A 15,222-nucleotide genomic window follows, 5' to 3' on the forward strand; every position below is an offset into this window, starting at 1 on the left:
GAATCCTATAACCCTAAGACTTAAGTAAGTCCTATTATCATTATCTCCATTCTAAATGGAAAAACTGAAGCTTAGTTACAAAGCCAATAATTGATAGAACTAGGATAATAATATCAAACCAAAATCTAATAGTGAACAGGATACAGCAAATTCCTAAAATCTCTCTCCTCTATTATGAAAACTGAATACTTAATGAAATTGAGAAAAATTTTGAGACTAGACCTGTGCTTCCCAAACTATGTTGCATGGAACTTTAGTCCTTGAAAATAATCCATTATGAAAAAAGGTTCTTTAATGAAAAAACTGGCGAAATCTTATCCAGTATACAGTGAGTCAAGAAAAGAGAGAAAAATAGGATGAACTTATTTTTAAGCAGAATGTTAAGTTACACTTTCAAATTATATGCTCTATGATTTTCTTCAACCTCCATACACTTTTTAGAAGTACCTTTAAAATTAAAGCAATCATTAATCTGAAAAAAGAATAATAAATGGAATATAAAATACCTACAAAGTCTATTAAACACAGGAGAAGTAGTATATTTATTATAAATGTGAGTATATCCTTCACTTCAGGATTATAAAAATCTTTGTAGATTCATTGCTCTCTAAAGAATTCACAAAGCATGCTGTAATAACAAAAATTATCAGAAGCCCTCCAGAAAAGGAACTATTAATATAATTTAACTCTATGTTTTCCGAACCTATTTAACTACAGAATTACTTTCATCCCATGCAGTATCTATTAATAATCTACAGAATAAGGATTCTACAAAATATGTTTTGGAAAACAGCCCTAAACTTCTTTCAAACACTGTAGTCATGCTGCCTTGTTTTAGAAGGGACAAGAGCATAATTATAAAACCTTTAAAACTGGCATGGTGTTACAATATAGACCCTTTTCCAAGAAAACTACTATTTTATAAGGAGAAAAATAACTGTGAAATAAACTGGAGAATCACAGAGTTTTGTCAGCATGCCCTGAGGTTCTGGGAAGGTTATCCAGTATGTGGGCATGCTCTAGAAATGCAAGAAATTCAGTGTTCTATATGACCTTGATTATTACATATCACCAGGTATATAATAAATTCTTAAGCTTAGGTAACCTTTAGTTAAAATATAAATTATATGGAAATATCTCTGTATTTTTCTTAACACTTCCAACAAATTCTCTCTCCAACCCTAAAAGCAAATTGGGGAAATTCTCTATATCACCTAGCGGGAAATAAAGAGTCAACACTGTTTAACAAAAACATCAAGAATTAATTCTGACACACACAGAGTTAGCTCATTAGAGAAACAGTGAACATCATCAGATTCTAAGAGGAGATATTAAAAAACTAAAAAGCAGTCTAGATCTTATTTGAGGGCATATACATTTTCAACCACTCTACTCTCTGAAGTTCAAAAACGTGGAGAAAAACAGTATCTATGCAAAAGCACAGTAAGAGAAAATTCATAATGAAACTATTTATTTTATTTTTTAAATATTTGTTTTAGTTGTAGGTGGACACATAACCTTTATTTTATTTTTATGTGGTGCTGAGGATCGAACCCAGTGCCTCACACGTGCTAGACAAGAGCTCTACCACTGAGTCACAACCCCAGCCCCTGAAACTATTTATTTTAAACAGTCAGAAATGGGCAAACATGTTGAGCATTTTATGTTCAATAAGCCAACAAAATATCTAACCAACTTATTAAATGAATTATCAAAAAGTCATAGGTAAGTTTTACTTGAATGGCTTTCAGCCACTGGCTAAAAACAAAACAAAAATAGATGAGTCCAATGTATACACTAGTGATGACTAGAATGGACATTTATGTCCATTTCTATGAAAGCTCATTATCAATTAGAAATACAGACAACATCAGGTCAGCTAAGATACAGTCTCCATCAATACCAAGTATAAAAGGCATTCATATTTGTTCAAATTGTCCTGAAATTTTCAATTTCCCTCCTCCTTCCCCATTCCAGTTAAAGGAATCTTTTTCTTATATTTTCTCATTTAAGTTGAACTATTTAACTGTGCCCTTGAAAGACTGGCTTCCTATCACTGCAGCTATAAACTTTTGAGTCCCAAGAACAAAGACTGCTTTTGCTTCAAGATCTGTACCTTGCAGAGGAAACACTTTTCTATCATGTTGCAAAGTGGGGAACAGAGCTAAAGGTCACTGCTTCAGATGGAAACTATCCTTTCAAAACATCCACCAAAAATGTTAGTACACAAATTCGGAGCTAAAAAGTCAAGTTGGCTTAGTAACATAACAGAGAAAATTTAAAGTCCAAAGTTATTATTTATATTTATTTTTATCACCTTTTAATATTAATTATATTATTTATAAAAGCAATAAAAGTTTGTTAATCACAAGAGGCCAATAGTGTAAGAAAGGCCACATGTACTGAATTTATAGATTTCAGAGAAATACCAGAAAACATGCAAATGAGAAAACAAGTCTCTTACTCATTAACACCTTAAGTCAGATAAGTGGTAATTAAATCATTTTTATACCATAGTCTTACACCAAATTAACATAACATATTGATATAAAAGTTCAAAACTCATACCACCAATCTTACTCCATTATCTATTACCAAAGCCCTGAAAATTTAAATATCAAGTTGATTTTATAAAATGGCATCTTCTAAATTACGGGATACCAAGTCTTGTAACCAAAATTTAAATTTTTGTTAATAATTGGTAAATGGGATACATAAAATTTGCATTGCTTCATTAAGAAAATTAAGGAAAAATAAAATATGATAGTTATTTTTAAGTTAAAATTATGTTCAATTATTCTTGCTTTGTAAATGGTGATTCTAATTAATTTAATAAATGTTTACACTTGATTGCAAAGATTCCCAATTTTAAGATGCTTACTTGTTTCAACTCTCTTAATATACAACAAAACCTATTAAGAAAATTTTTAAAATGTTGCTTAATTAGTAAAGCTTTATACTAAGCCCCAAAATACTCAAGCGATTTTCCCTTTACATGAACAGTGACTGACATGCAAGCCAACAGCCCGACATTAACTAATATAAATGTAATAGAAAGACTAAATGTTTAATGGAAGATGGCAGGGGGAGAGAACTTATCTAGACATTTTTCTATGTACCAAAAATTGTGCAATGTACTATTCTTAAGTCAACTCCTTTATTAATGTATATTAAATGCAGGCATATATGATCTACCATCTTTTAGATTTAGTTCCTTGGGAAAGGTTCCCTTCAATTAAACTCCCTATAAACAAGTAATAATGACAAAAATGTTTCAAAATTTAGCCTACTGTCACAGGTTCCAGGCAAACAAATGAAAAGTCAATTAGAAAGAATAGGAGACCATACCTCATAAAACAGATATTTTGATGTTTTGGTATTTTTTTCTAGAGGCTAACACATAGTATTTTCCAATTACTTTTCTTTTTGAAAACCTGCATTACTAGTTCAACTAACAAAAGTTCCCACATGGAAGAAAATAGCTCAGTTCACCTTTTGGAGAGCTATCAAACTACATTTCAATTATACTTTACCAGGCACTTTAAAGAGCAAAATTTCCAAGAGGAGCAAAAAGCAAAGTTTGTTAGCTGGTGTGAGTGATGACCAAGGGCTACTTACTACACATCACACTGCTTCTTCATTTTTAATTTATTTAATATGATGGTGTTTGTGTATTTCTTTGGTCTGTCCTGTTTGGTTTACTGAGCTTCTCAAATCTATAAATTTATGTCTTCATCTAATGTTGTGAAGTTTGGGACCATTAATAAATTACATACTTTTTCCATGCTAATCACCTTTTCCTCTCTTCTGGAATGCATTTTAATGAATACTGATGTTGTTCCTCATGTTCAGGCTCTGGGTGGGCTTTGTGTTTATTTTTGTTTTCCCCTTCAATCTTTATTCTCTCCTGTTTCTCTGTGTAGATAATTTTTATTAGTCTATCTTTAAGTTAACTGACTCTGTCCCTTCCATTCTGCTTTGTAACTCATGTAATGAATTTTCTAATTGTCACTAATCAGTTGAGAATTTCTACCTTTTCATTTATTTCAAGTGTGCTTACCTCAGGAACCAGAGTTATAATAGCCATTTTTAATTATTTGTGATTTCCAACATCTGGATCTTCTCAAGATTGACATCTAATTGCCTATTCCCTTGAGATTAAGTCACATTCTACTAGTTCTTCATATATCAAGTAATTTTAGACTATATCTGGTACACTGTAAATCTTACATTTACAGACTCCAGATCCTGTGTCTTGTTATAATCCTTTAAAGAGTACCGATTTTTGTTGTTATTGTTGTTGTTGCTGTTTATTTTAGCAGGCATATAGCATAGTTAGATTCAGACTACAATTTCTGCTTCAACTTCTATAGACAGTGGTTCTAACAACAGTTCATTCTCAAAGTCTGCTATGCTGCTTTGGGCCTAGTCCCACGAATGTGCAATTTGGCACTTAGCTTGAAATGCTGGTGACAGTTTAAATCATACTTTCAATAATTTGGGTCTGTTTTGTGCATCTGAAGCTTGGATAGTCTGAACATATACAGACTCATACACTGAATTAGGGGATTCCCTCTCCAGCTCTCTCTTCTCCAGAATTTCCATTATATTCTCTGGCACATGGGGTCTTATTGGGACATCAGCTGCTAGAGCCACTGCTGCTATCTAGCTCCAGACTGGGGTCTGCCATCATGACAACATGGCAAAAGAAAAACAAAAACAGAAAGAAAAACAGAAAGTTCATGTCCAGAAGGGTCACTTCGCCAAATTACCACTACCTTCCATAATCTGCCTACTTTGGTCTATTTGACAGAGTCCCTTTATAGTTCTATTTTGTATTTTGACCCATTTTTTTTATGCAGTTAGAGAGCAAGAGAGGAGCATTAGTGGGATTATGCCACCTAAACTAGAAGTAAACCCACAATGCATGTTAAGAATGTCTTAGCAGCACTGAAGTTTACAGAGTAACGTAGATATAAAAAGCAAAGCAACCAGAGTTCCTCAAAAATACAACTTTGGTGGACTGGGATACACCTCAAAAATGGAGCACTTGGCTCTTCAATCCCTAACACTGGGGAAAAAAATAGAGAACAGGGGCTAGAGTTGTAGCTCAGTGATAGAGCATTGCACTTACCTCACACGTATGAGGCACTAAATTCAATCCTCAGCACCACATAAAAAAATAAATAAAGGTATTGTGTCCATCTACAACTAAAAACTACTTTTAAAAAAGAGAGAGAACACAAAAATACAACTTTGGAGTACTTGTGAAAGAAAATGAAAAGCCATTTATGTTATTATTAACAATAAGATAACAGCACATGTTTACAGTCATCCTAGATAATAGATAGATAGATAGACAGACAGACAGACCTTGTCTTCCATAAATGGATACATTAAAAACACTTCTTAGTGAAGAGGTAGAAGCCAGTAGAGCAAATGCTACTAAATAATATTTTTCCCCATTAGGTTTTAAATTCTTAAAGGATGGAGTCCATGTTTCAACTTCCTCAGTACATTTGATAAAATCTATTTTAATATTCCCTACAAAACCACTGGCTAATTAATGTTATTGACTAATTTTGTAATTTTGCAGAAATCAAAGGAAAAAGGAACTAATCTTGGAAAATCCAGAAGACTATTAAAATCTAGAAGACTATTTAAGACCTCTTCCACCAATCTTCATTTATCTAAATCCTAAAAATGGCATGAAACAAAGACTGTCCATTTCTCAAAGAATACCATTAATTTTAAGGTATTTCAGGGACAACTTGAGCAATGTATCATATGGTCTCATTCAAACTACACTTACAAGACAATGAGCTCAGCTGCTGTGACCAAAATGACCAAAACAACTAGTTTCTCAAGAAAAATAAGACAAAGGCCAAAATGAAAACCATCATTACATTGGGGGTATGTAGAGAGAAAGACAACTGAAACAAAGTTACCAAAGATGAGCTAAAGTAGTGAGGGCTCCTCTGTTCAAAAAGGGAAAACTTTCAGGACTATGTAGTAAAACTCTATGCAATCATGAGTGTTATGCATAGAGCGAGTCCCATATACTAAGATTAACCAGATCTTGAAACTAAAATGTGATAGAGCATTTGCTATTAAAGCTTCCAGAAAGGAAGCTTTAATTTAGAACAAATAATATGAAGTAGTATTTAACATAGCAAATATTAAGAGATATAGAGATGTAAAGACAGAACAACTTAAGTTTCAGCAAAGAGTTAAATTAAATCACAACTAGATATCTATAATGATGAATTCAGGAAAGCCAATGAAATTTGAAATATGCCTATAACCTCTTCTGCTTCCTTAAAAATAATAGCAACTAAACATATTCTATTATTGAATTATGAAGAGATATTACTCAATACAGCTTTTCTTACTCATAAAGTTTATTCTTAATGTCAGCCTTAAAACTTTAGTAGTATTATAGACAAGTTATTGGCCAGAAGCTTACAAAACCAGATTAATTCTTTAATTATTCTACTTCATAGGATCATGGCAGCTAACAAAATATTTTTTAGACTTTTAAAATTCAATTATTCTGACATGAAGAAATGCTATACATCAACTATAATAAACTGCAATATCTACAAAACTAAAGTTTTATTTTTAAGTTTACAATAAATCTTATAAATATAAATTTCACATGAAAAATAACCAGAAATACAATCATTGTCATACTTGATAAAGTCCCATTTTTAATTTTTGAATTGTTTTGAAGGAACAAAGATAATCAGAGAATTCCTACTTTTATGTTAAAACATTTCAAGTAATCCCTGAAATTGCCACACTGAAAATGCAACCTAGATCCAAAGAGGGAAGGAAAATTGACCAGGCGCTGGATTAAATTCATAGTAGCATAAAAAAAAGAGGGTGAGGGGACAACAATCTGACATTATAACCTCATTTTTTCTATAGCTATACTAAATAAGGTACACAGTAGATTTTTCTGTTTTTATTTTTAATATTTATTTTTAAGTTGTAGGTGGGCAAAATATCTTAATTCCATTTTTATGTGGTGTTGAGGATTGAACCCAGGGCCTCATGTGTGCTAGGCAAGCACTCTACCACTGAGCTACAACCCCAGCCCTCTGTTTGTTTTTAAAGTTAGCAATTTGGCACTAACAAAGATACCAAATATCACCACAGAAAAAGTTACTTGGGAATACATCTCCATATAGCAAAAAAGACTTAAAATATAGCAGATATACATACTCCTTTTGGAAAGCCATGCACATGGGAGAACTAAATCCAAAGACGAGGCACATCTGGGCATCTGGGCTGTAGCCATTCTGGAGTAATATTTCCAGGCACTCTTCATGTCCTCCAAACACTGCAGAGTAAACAGGGCTCACTTTGTCCAGTCCAGTGTCACAAGCCCGGTTAGTAAGTGGTATTAACAAGTCCAAGATTCTACAAATAAACAAATTCAGGAGGATTTAATGTTTTCATATTTATATGAGGGTAAGCAACATTTCCATTGCATGTATTTTAAGACATTTATTGATTTAAAGAAGTCTTTCTGTCTTTAGTATACTTGCTATCTCTGGTAATTACTACATGACTAACTAGTCCAAATGTTACACTTGTAGTTGCATAATATAAAGGTCCTTAAATATACCTGAAACAGAATTATGTAATGTTCCTACAAGTAAACAGGTAAATTTTTTATCTTTTTTTTTAAACAAATTACTGACTTACCACCTTCCCTCCAAAATTCAAATTCTGTTACATATTTTAGGCTCTTACATGATTAAATATATATTACTAAATAAAGTACCTTCCTTCTTAAAGTACCAATTAATTTTGTTTTTCCAATTAGTATAAATTTTTAAAGATAATGAGTGACATGAAATAAAGAATAATATTTTCATCAGGAGGAAATTCAAATTTCTGCTAAGATATTCTTTGAAAAAAAATATGTGCTTATTGAAATTTAAGGCAAATTTGGGGCTGGGAATAGAGCTCAGTTGGTAGAGTGCTTGCCTCGAATGCAGAAGGCCTTGGGTTCAATCCCCAGCACCACACACACACACACAAAAAAAAAAAAAAAAAAAAAAACTAAGGCAAATTATAAAGAAGCTGGATGCTAGGTAGAGAAAAGTTCTAAGGAAAATCACTAAAAGTTCTTAGATTATTTGTAAAGTTAGGTCTAGTAATCAGGTGAGGAGAAAAAAGAACTATTGTTCTCTTCTAAAACTGAAAATAAAACTGTAAGGATTAAGTAAGCCAGGAAATTTCCCCGCTTCTGGGAAAAGACAGGGCTACTCCAAAGTATCTTTATAACATTGTATTTCTCTTTGCGATTTTTCCTTATGTAAACTAGACCTAAGATAACATTAAAGGAGAACTTACATTCTCAAAAAGGGTTACCTTTGAAGTAGGCTAGGAGGAGTCATTAATGGCAAACAGAAGTCTCAAAATTGAGCACAATTAAGGGTAAATTCCTAAAGGAATTTTGGTATCAACTATAAAGCTCAGCATATAACTGCATCTAAGAGTTATGCTTAAAAAAAAGAAGTGGGAAGGCTAGAGATGTAGTTCAGTGGTAGAGTGATTGCCTAGCATGACTTAAGTCATTGGGTTCAATCTCCAGCACAGGAAAAGGGGTGGGGAGGAAGCATAGTGAAAAATATAAAATTCTAAAACCTAAGTATCTTGCTAAAATAAAGGGTCTACTTAATAGCTCTTAAATTGAATAAATGTGTCTAATTGTTTAAATGGGTTTGAAAATTTTTACTCTTTTCCCCAAAGCACAAATAAGCTTACAAATATCTTTATAAAGACACAGTGAAATACCATGCCACCTAGTGGTACAATAAGCAAATTGTAGACTCTGTTTTCCTAGTATGTAAACAAAGTAATGACCATTTTTTTATTCTTTAAATTAAATAGTACCAACAACAGCTATAAAAAGTATTATGGTAGAATTATGACTCTAAAGATTGTAGACATGTTTTAAAAAAACTTTTAGGTGTCTATATATAATAGGCAGTCATAGTCTTATAGAACTAGATTACCAGTTTCTAAGATTCCTATAAATCCTGATTTTTTCTTCCCAGAAAACACCGATAAATTCACAGGAACTCTTAAGAAAGATGAGATAAAAAGAATTCCAACCAAAGGGTTCAAGATAGGAAGGTCTACTCAGCATATACAAATGAAAGACTCCATTGTGAGGGGTCACAAGCTCAAATACATTCTGGGGTTATGGAGACAATGTAAGTGAATGAGGGCATCAGAATCCTAGCTGAAGATAAAACTAACAAGGGAGAAAGGATGGTCATAATCAGAGAAATCAGAGGGGAGACACTACACCCTAAGAAAGCCTCAGAATGTACCCCATCTCTAACCATTCTGCCTCATGGAAGGAAAGTAAGATCAAGAGGAGCTAAAGATAACATAGGGACAGATTAGGAACAGACCTAGTCACCAAGCAGATTGGATAGGGAGGGAAATACCAAGGATTTTGCCTGGAGGTAAAAGGTCTGGCCCAGATTTATTCCTTATTAACTTTTAATTAGGAGATCATTTTTATTTTCTGTTTTTAACACTTACTTTGCATGGCCCATTTGTGCAGCTGCATGAATAGGTAACTGCCAGTTGTCCTCATTACAGTAAAGATCAGGATTTGCCCCACTGGACAGCAAAAGTTCCACACATTTTGTGTGACCCTCTTGAGCAGCAATGAACAAGGGAGTAGCTTTGTCCAACGCTTGACAATTTACATTTGCTCCTAACACAAAATAAAACATTTAAGAGAATATCTTCACTAATGTTAAAAAAAATTATAAAATTCAAAGCAACAGCCATAAAAGAGTTTTGACAGTACATCTTTTCTCTCTCCATGGATGTTGTTGAATAAACACATATTGTTAACTTGCTAGGAATTATTTATATTGTTTTTGCTCTTATGTCAGCAAGAAAACAATCATATTTTAGAATTCATTTTTAACTAAAACACAACTCCTGTTCAATGAAATATGCATTTCATTTCAATCCCTCCTCCAACAAGCATTCTGGGTTCAAAACGTAAACATATAAAAGTAAAATGCAAACCATCAAATATGGGTAACATTTCTGAGACTTACTGAGAAAGATGAGAAAAGGCCAAGTTTTGAGACATTATAGATGCCACTAATTGATTTAGGCTAAGATTCATGAAAAAAATTACCAATAGATAAAACATACATGGAATCTATGACTTAAAACTAGTATTAATATTAACTATGCTCTTTATTACACCTCTTCCTTCATGACTATTGCATGACAAAGCTGACAATAAAAAGGTATTTTTAAATAGATTTCTGAGCTTACTTTATAATCATAAACCTAATCAAGTTGTTTCAATACCAGTGTATAAAGATTTTAAAAGGTTGAGAATGACCTTAATTTTTGTGAAAGTTTTGAAAATAGACCCCAAACTTTTCTCACTGGCAAACAATGTATTAAATATGTTAAGTATTGTGTTACCACATGTTCATGACATTATTTTAAATTTTATGGAATATAACTCAATAGAAAAATCATAATGGATGGGGAAATTCAAACTCTCTTTTATTTAAAAGGATATTTGTAAATGCACCTTGAATAAACCAAAGCCCTGAGATAGATAAAAACTATGCAAAATACAAATGGTAAGTTAAAAAAGACTATGGAATCTTCAGGAATTCCAAACATGCTAGACAACTAGAATCTTCTTACTTACAAGAGGTGGGTGCAATACCTGCTGTCATCTTCAGAAAGAAGTGAAAACCATTACTAAGAAAAGACTAAATCAATTGAAGGCATTCCCTCTAAAAACTGAAACAAGACAGGGATATCCTCTTTCACCACTTCTATTTAACACAGTTCTTGAAACACTGGCCAGAGCAATTAGACAGATGAAAGAAATTAAAGAGATACACATAGGAAAAAAAAACTCAAATTGGCAATATTTTCTGATGATATGATTCTACACCTGAAAGACCCTAAAAGTTCCACCAGAAAACTTCTAGAACTAGTAAATGAATTCAGCAAAGTAGCAGGATATAAAATCAACACTCATAAATCAAAGGCATTTCTGTGTATCAGTGAGAAATCCTCAGAAAGGAAAACTACCCCATTTTCAATAGCCACAGGAAAAAAAAACCCTTGGGAATCAACGAAAGAGGTGAAAGATCTATATAATGAAAATTACAGAAAGAAATCAAAGAAGACCTGAGAAGATAGAAAGATCTACCTTGCTCTTGGACAGGCAGAATTAATCTTATCAAAATGACCATACTTCCAAAAGCACTATACAGATTTAATGCAACTCTGATCAAAATTACAATGACATTCCTCATAGAAATAGAAAAAGCAATCATAAAACTCATCTGGAAAAATAAGAGACCCAGTATCTTTAGCAGGAAGAGTGAAGCAGGTAGCATCACTATACCAGACCTTAAACGATACTACAGAGCAATAGTAACAAAAACAGCATGGCATTGGCACCAAAACACATTGGTAGACCAATGATACAGAATAGAGGACACAGAGACTAACCCACAAAACTACAATTATCTTATCTTATATTAGACAAAGGTACCAAAAACATGCATTGCAGAAAAGATAGCCTCATCAACAAATGGTGCTGGGAAAACTGGAAATCCATATACAACAAAGTGAAATTAAACCCCTATCTCTCACCATGCACAAAACTCAACTCAAAATGGATCAAGGACTTAGAAATACAACCAGAGACTCTGCGTCTAATAGAAAAAAAAGTAGGCCCTAATCTCCATCATGTGGGATTATGCCCCAACTTCCTTAATAAGACTCCTGTGGTGCAAGAATTAAAATCAAGAATCAATAAATGGGATGAACTCAAACTAAAAAGTTTCTTTGCAGCAAAAGAAACAATCTATGAGGTGAATAGAGAGCCTACATCTTGGGAGCAAATCTTTACCCCTCATACATCAGATAGAGCACTAATCACTAGGGTATATAAAGAACTCAAAAAGCTAAACATCAAAAAACAAATAACCCAATCAATAAATGGGCCAAGGGCCTAAAGAGACACTTCTCAAAAGATGATGTACAATCAGTCAACAAATATATGAAAAAATGTTCATCATCACTAGAAATTAGAGAAATGCAAATCAAAACTACTCAAAGATTTCATCTCACTGCAGTCAGAATGGCAGCAATTATGAAGACAAACACAATAAATGTTGGTGAGGATGTGGAAAAAAGGGTACACTCATACACTGCTGGTGGGGCTGAAAACTGGTGCAGCCAATATGGAAAGCAGTATGGAGATTTCTTGGAAAACTGGGACTGGAACCACCATTTGACCCAGCTATCCCTCTCCTCAGTCTATACCCCAAGGACTTAAAAACAGCATTCTATAGGGACACAGCCACATCAATGTTTATAGCAGCACAATTCACATATATATATATATATATATATATATATATATATATATATATATATATTGTGTGTGTGTGTGTGTATATATATATATATAATATATATATATATATATTGTGTGTGTGTGTGTATATATATACATATATATATACACATATATATATATACACACACACACACACACACACACACACACACAATATTACTTAGCAATAAAAGAGAATAAAATCATGGCATTTAAGGTAAATGGATGGAGTTAGAGAATATAATGCTAAGTGAAGTTAGCCATTCCCAAAAAACCAAATGCTCAATATTTTCTTTGATATAAGGAGGCTGATTCATAGTGGGATAGGGAGCAGGAGCATGGGAGGAATAGACGAACTCTAGGTAGGGCAGAGGGGTTGGAGAGGAAGGGAGGGGGCATGGGGTTAAATGATGGTGGAACGTGATGATCATTATTATCCAAAGTACAGTTATGAAGATATGAATTGTTGTGAATATACTTTGTATACAACCAGAGATATAAAAAATTGTGCTCTATGTTTATAAGAAGAAATGTAATGCATTCTGCTGTCATATATAAATAAATAAAATAAAAAGAAAAGACTAAATCAGAAAAGAGCCCTGCTTAACTTTTTTTTTTAAAATCAATGTTCCATTTTGAAAGAGAATTTCAAAGTATTAGAAAATGTAAGGAACCCATTTCTATAAGACTACAGGAGGAAAAGTTGGAAAAAAAAACAGATATTTCACTAAAAGGAAACTCACTTTAAGGAACTGGAAACACACAATTACATTATAAACATACCTAAATACCTTTTCAACTTGCAACTCTTAATAATTCAGAAGGAGAAAAGAAGAAGAAGGAAAAGGGACAAAAAAAAAAATAGGTGACGAGGTTGACTTGGCATGAGGGGAGAACCTCTGAGGTGCAGTTTAACTTATTTTATTCAAAATATTAATTGAACATTAATAACTGAAACTTGTGGAACTGGAAGTCATTAATAGAATTAGGATAGTCCTCAGGAGTATTAAGGAGTAAAGGAAGGAACGTCAGAAGTCAGAAGATCTGAATCCTATGCTAGCTGAAGATGCCTGGGATAAAACTAAGGAGGGGGAGAAGATGGTCATAATCAGATAAATCAGAAGGGAAACTCAACACCCTAAGAAAGTCCCCAAAGCCATCCTCTCCAACCACTGTCTGCCTCATGGTAGGAAAAGTTTCTACCCTGATTCTTATTCTGTCAGGAAATAAGTTTCTAGATTTTTGGCAAGGCACTTAACACTTGGAGCCTGAGATTCTTAACCTAAAAAGAAAACATATTTAAAGAAATTATTTTGGAGCTGTGTATAGTGGCGCAAGGCTCAGGAGGCTGAGGCAAGAGGAACATAAGTTCAAAGCCAGCCTCAGCAAAAGCAAGGCCCTAAGCAACTCAGTGAGACTCTGTCTCTAAATAAAATGCAAAATAGGGCTGGGGATATGGCTCAGTGGTCAAGTGCCCATGAGTTCAATCCCTAGTACCCACCCCAGAAAAAAGAAAGAAATTATTTTAGAACTTCCTTTCAACTCTAATATTTATAAGTTCATTATTTATAACAGACATTTTAAACTAGCAGTTAATTTGCTTTTTTCCCCTCCATATTTAAAACTAAATATTTGAAGGTTTGTTAAGAAAATCAGTTTCCTGGTGTCTAAATATATTTTTTGTCTGTTTGAAGGTAGGGTGGCTTTTTTGTTTTTGTTTTTGGTTTTTTTTTTTTGGTGGGGGGTGGATTAAATCCAGGGGTGCTTTACCACTCAGCTATATCCCCAGTCCTTTCTATTTTGAGCCAGGGTCTCACTGAATTGCTGAGGATCTCACTAAATTGCTGGTATCAGCCTCAAACTTGCAGTCCTGTCTCAGTCTTCCAAGACTCTAAGATTACAGTTGCATACTACCATAACCAGCTTGAGGGTAACTTTTAAAAGCCCAGATACTGAAATAAATTGCCTGAAAAAAAATCTGGTGATACTTCCCCTCCCCACTACTATCCATGCTTCTTCAGATTAGAATTTTGAGAGTACACAGTCAAGATTTTAAAAGCCCCAAATAACAAACAGTTCTAGTCACAGAAATGTCACACAAATTAAGAATGCCCCCTTAGCATCATCCTCTCTGGCAATGCTAAATGTGTAATGGTTATCACAGAGAAAACCTTAGCAGACTTGTGTTGCTATTAACATAATAAAGTATAAGCATGCTTTGAAATAAACCCATTCAAATAAATACACAATTATTAAAACATAAATATAAAGGCTTAATATATAAAATAACCATATAATAAATTAATTAAGCCTAAACTAATCTTGTACCTTAGGAAGCTGGAAGTGCTCTGGTCCCTAAATGAAAAGGCAGCTCCATCATTCAAACTGCCAATTGCTAAGAGCCACAGCCAAGTAATATGATGCATGGCATTTTTGGTTGAAAGGTGTCTCCAGCAAGCCATTGAGATGATATGATTATGTTAAGATCTGCATTCATATGGATATTGGACTCCTGTTGTCCACCTCGGCCTGCTACGGGACTCCTAGAGAGTTCCCATTGGTTGGGGAAGTGCGGTAGGAGGGATTTCCGGAGGAGGGACTTCCTGTGGGGGTCAGGGAGAACGCAGCGTGGGTAGGTCGGCAATCTTCCCAGGAGCATACGGGGCATTGGCGGCAGTTTCAAAAATAAAGTTTGTTCCTGCTTGAGTGGCTCGTGATTTGTGCCCAGCCAGACTGCGGCAGCCAATAAACCTGCTTTAGTGACAGATCTTACACGAGTGTTCTTACAC

The 15,222-nt window shown here is 33.7% G+C and overlaps 1 protein-coding gene across 6 annotated transcripts in view; it reads right to left on the reverse strand.

Annotated features, from left to right (window-relative positions):
* Positions 1–15,222, reverse strand: part of Asb3 (ankyrin repeat and SOCS box containing 3) — a 154,326-nt gene that overhangs the window by 31,127 nt on the left and 107,977 nt on the right. For all 6 annotated transcript variants that reach the window (XR_011704343.1, XM_071601563.1, XM_027934293.2 and 3 more), the window contains 2 exons: positions 9,571–9,748; positions 7,228–7,425 (listed from right to left, as the gene is read on the reverse strand). Coding sequence is in view for 5 of the 6 variants with exons in the window: in XM_071601563.1 (XP_071457664.1) it covers positions 7,228–7,425; positions 9,571–9,748 (376 nt within the window). In the remaining variant the exon portion in view is untranslated. The remainder of the gene's footprint in view (positions 1–7,227; positions 7,426–9,570; positions 9,749–15,222) is intronic.

This window comes from Marmota flaviventris, chromosome 14 (assembly GCF_047511675.1).
Source record: "Marmota flaviventris isolate mMarFla1 chromosome 14, mMarFla1.hap1, whole genome shotgun sequence".
In the NCBI taxonomy this organism is placed as follows: domain Eukaryota; kingdom Metazoa; phylum Chordata; class Mammalia; order Rodentia; family Sciuridae; genus Marmota; species Marmota flaviventris.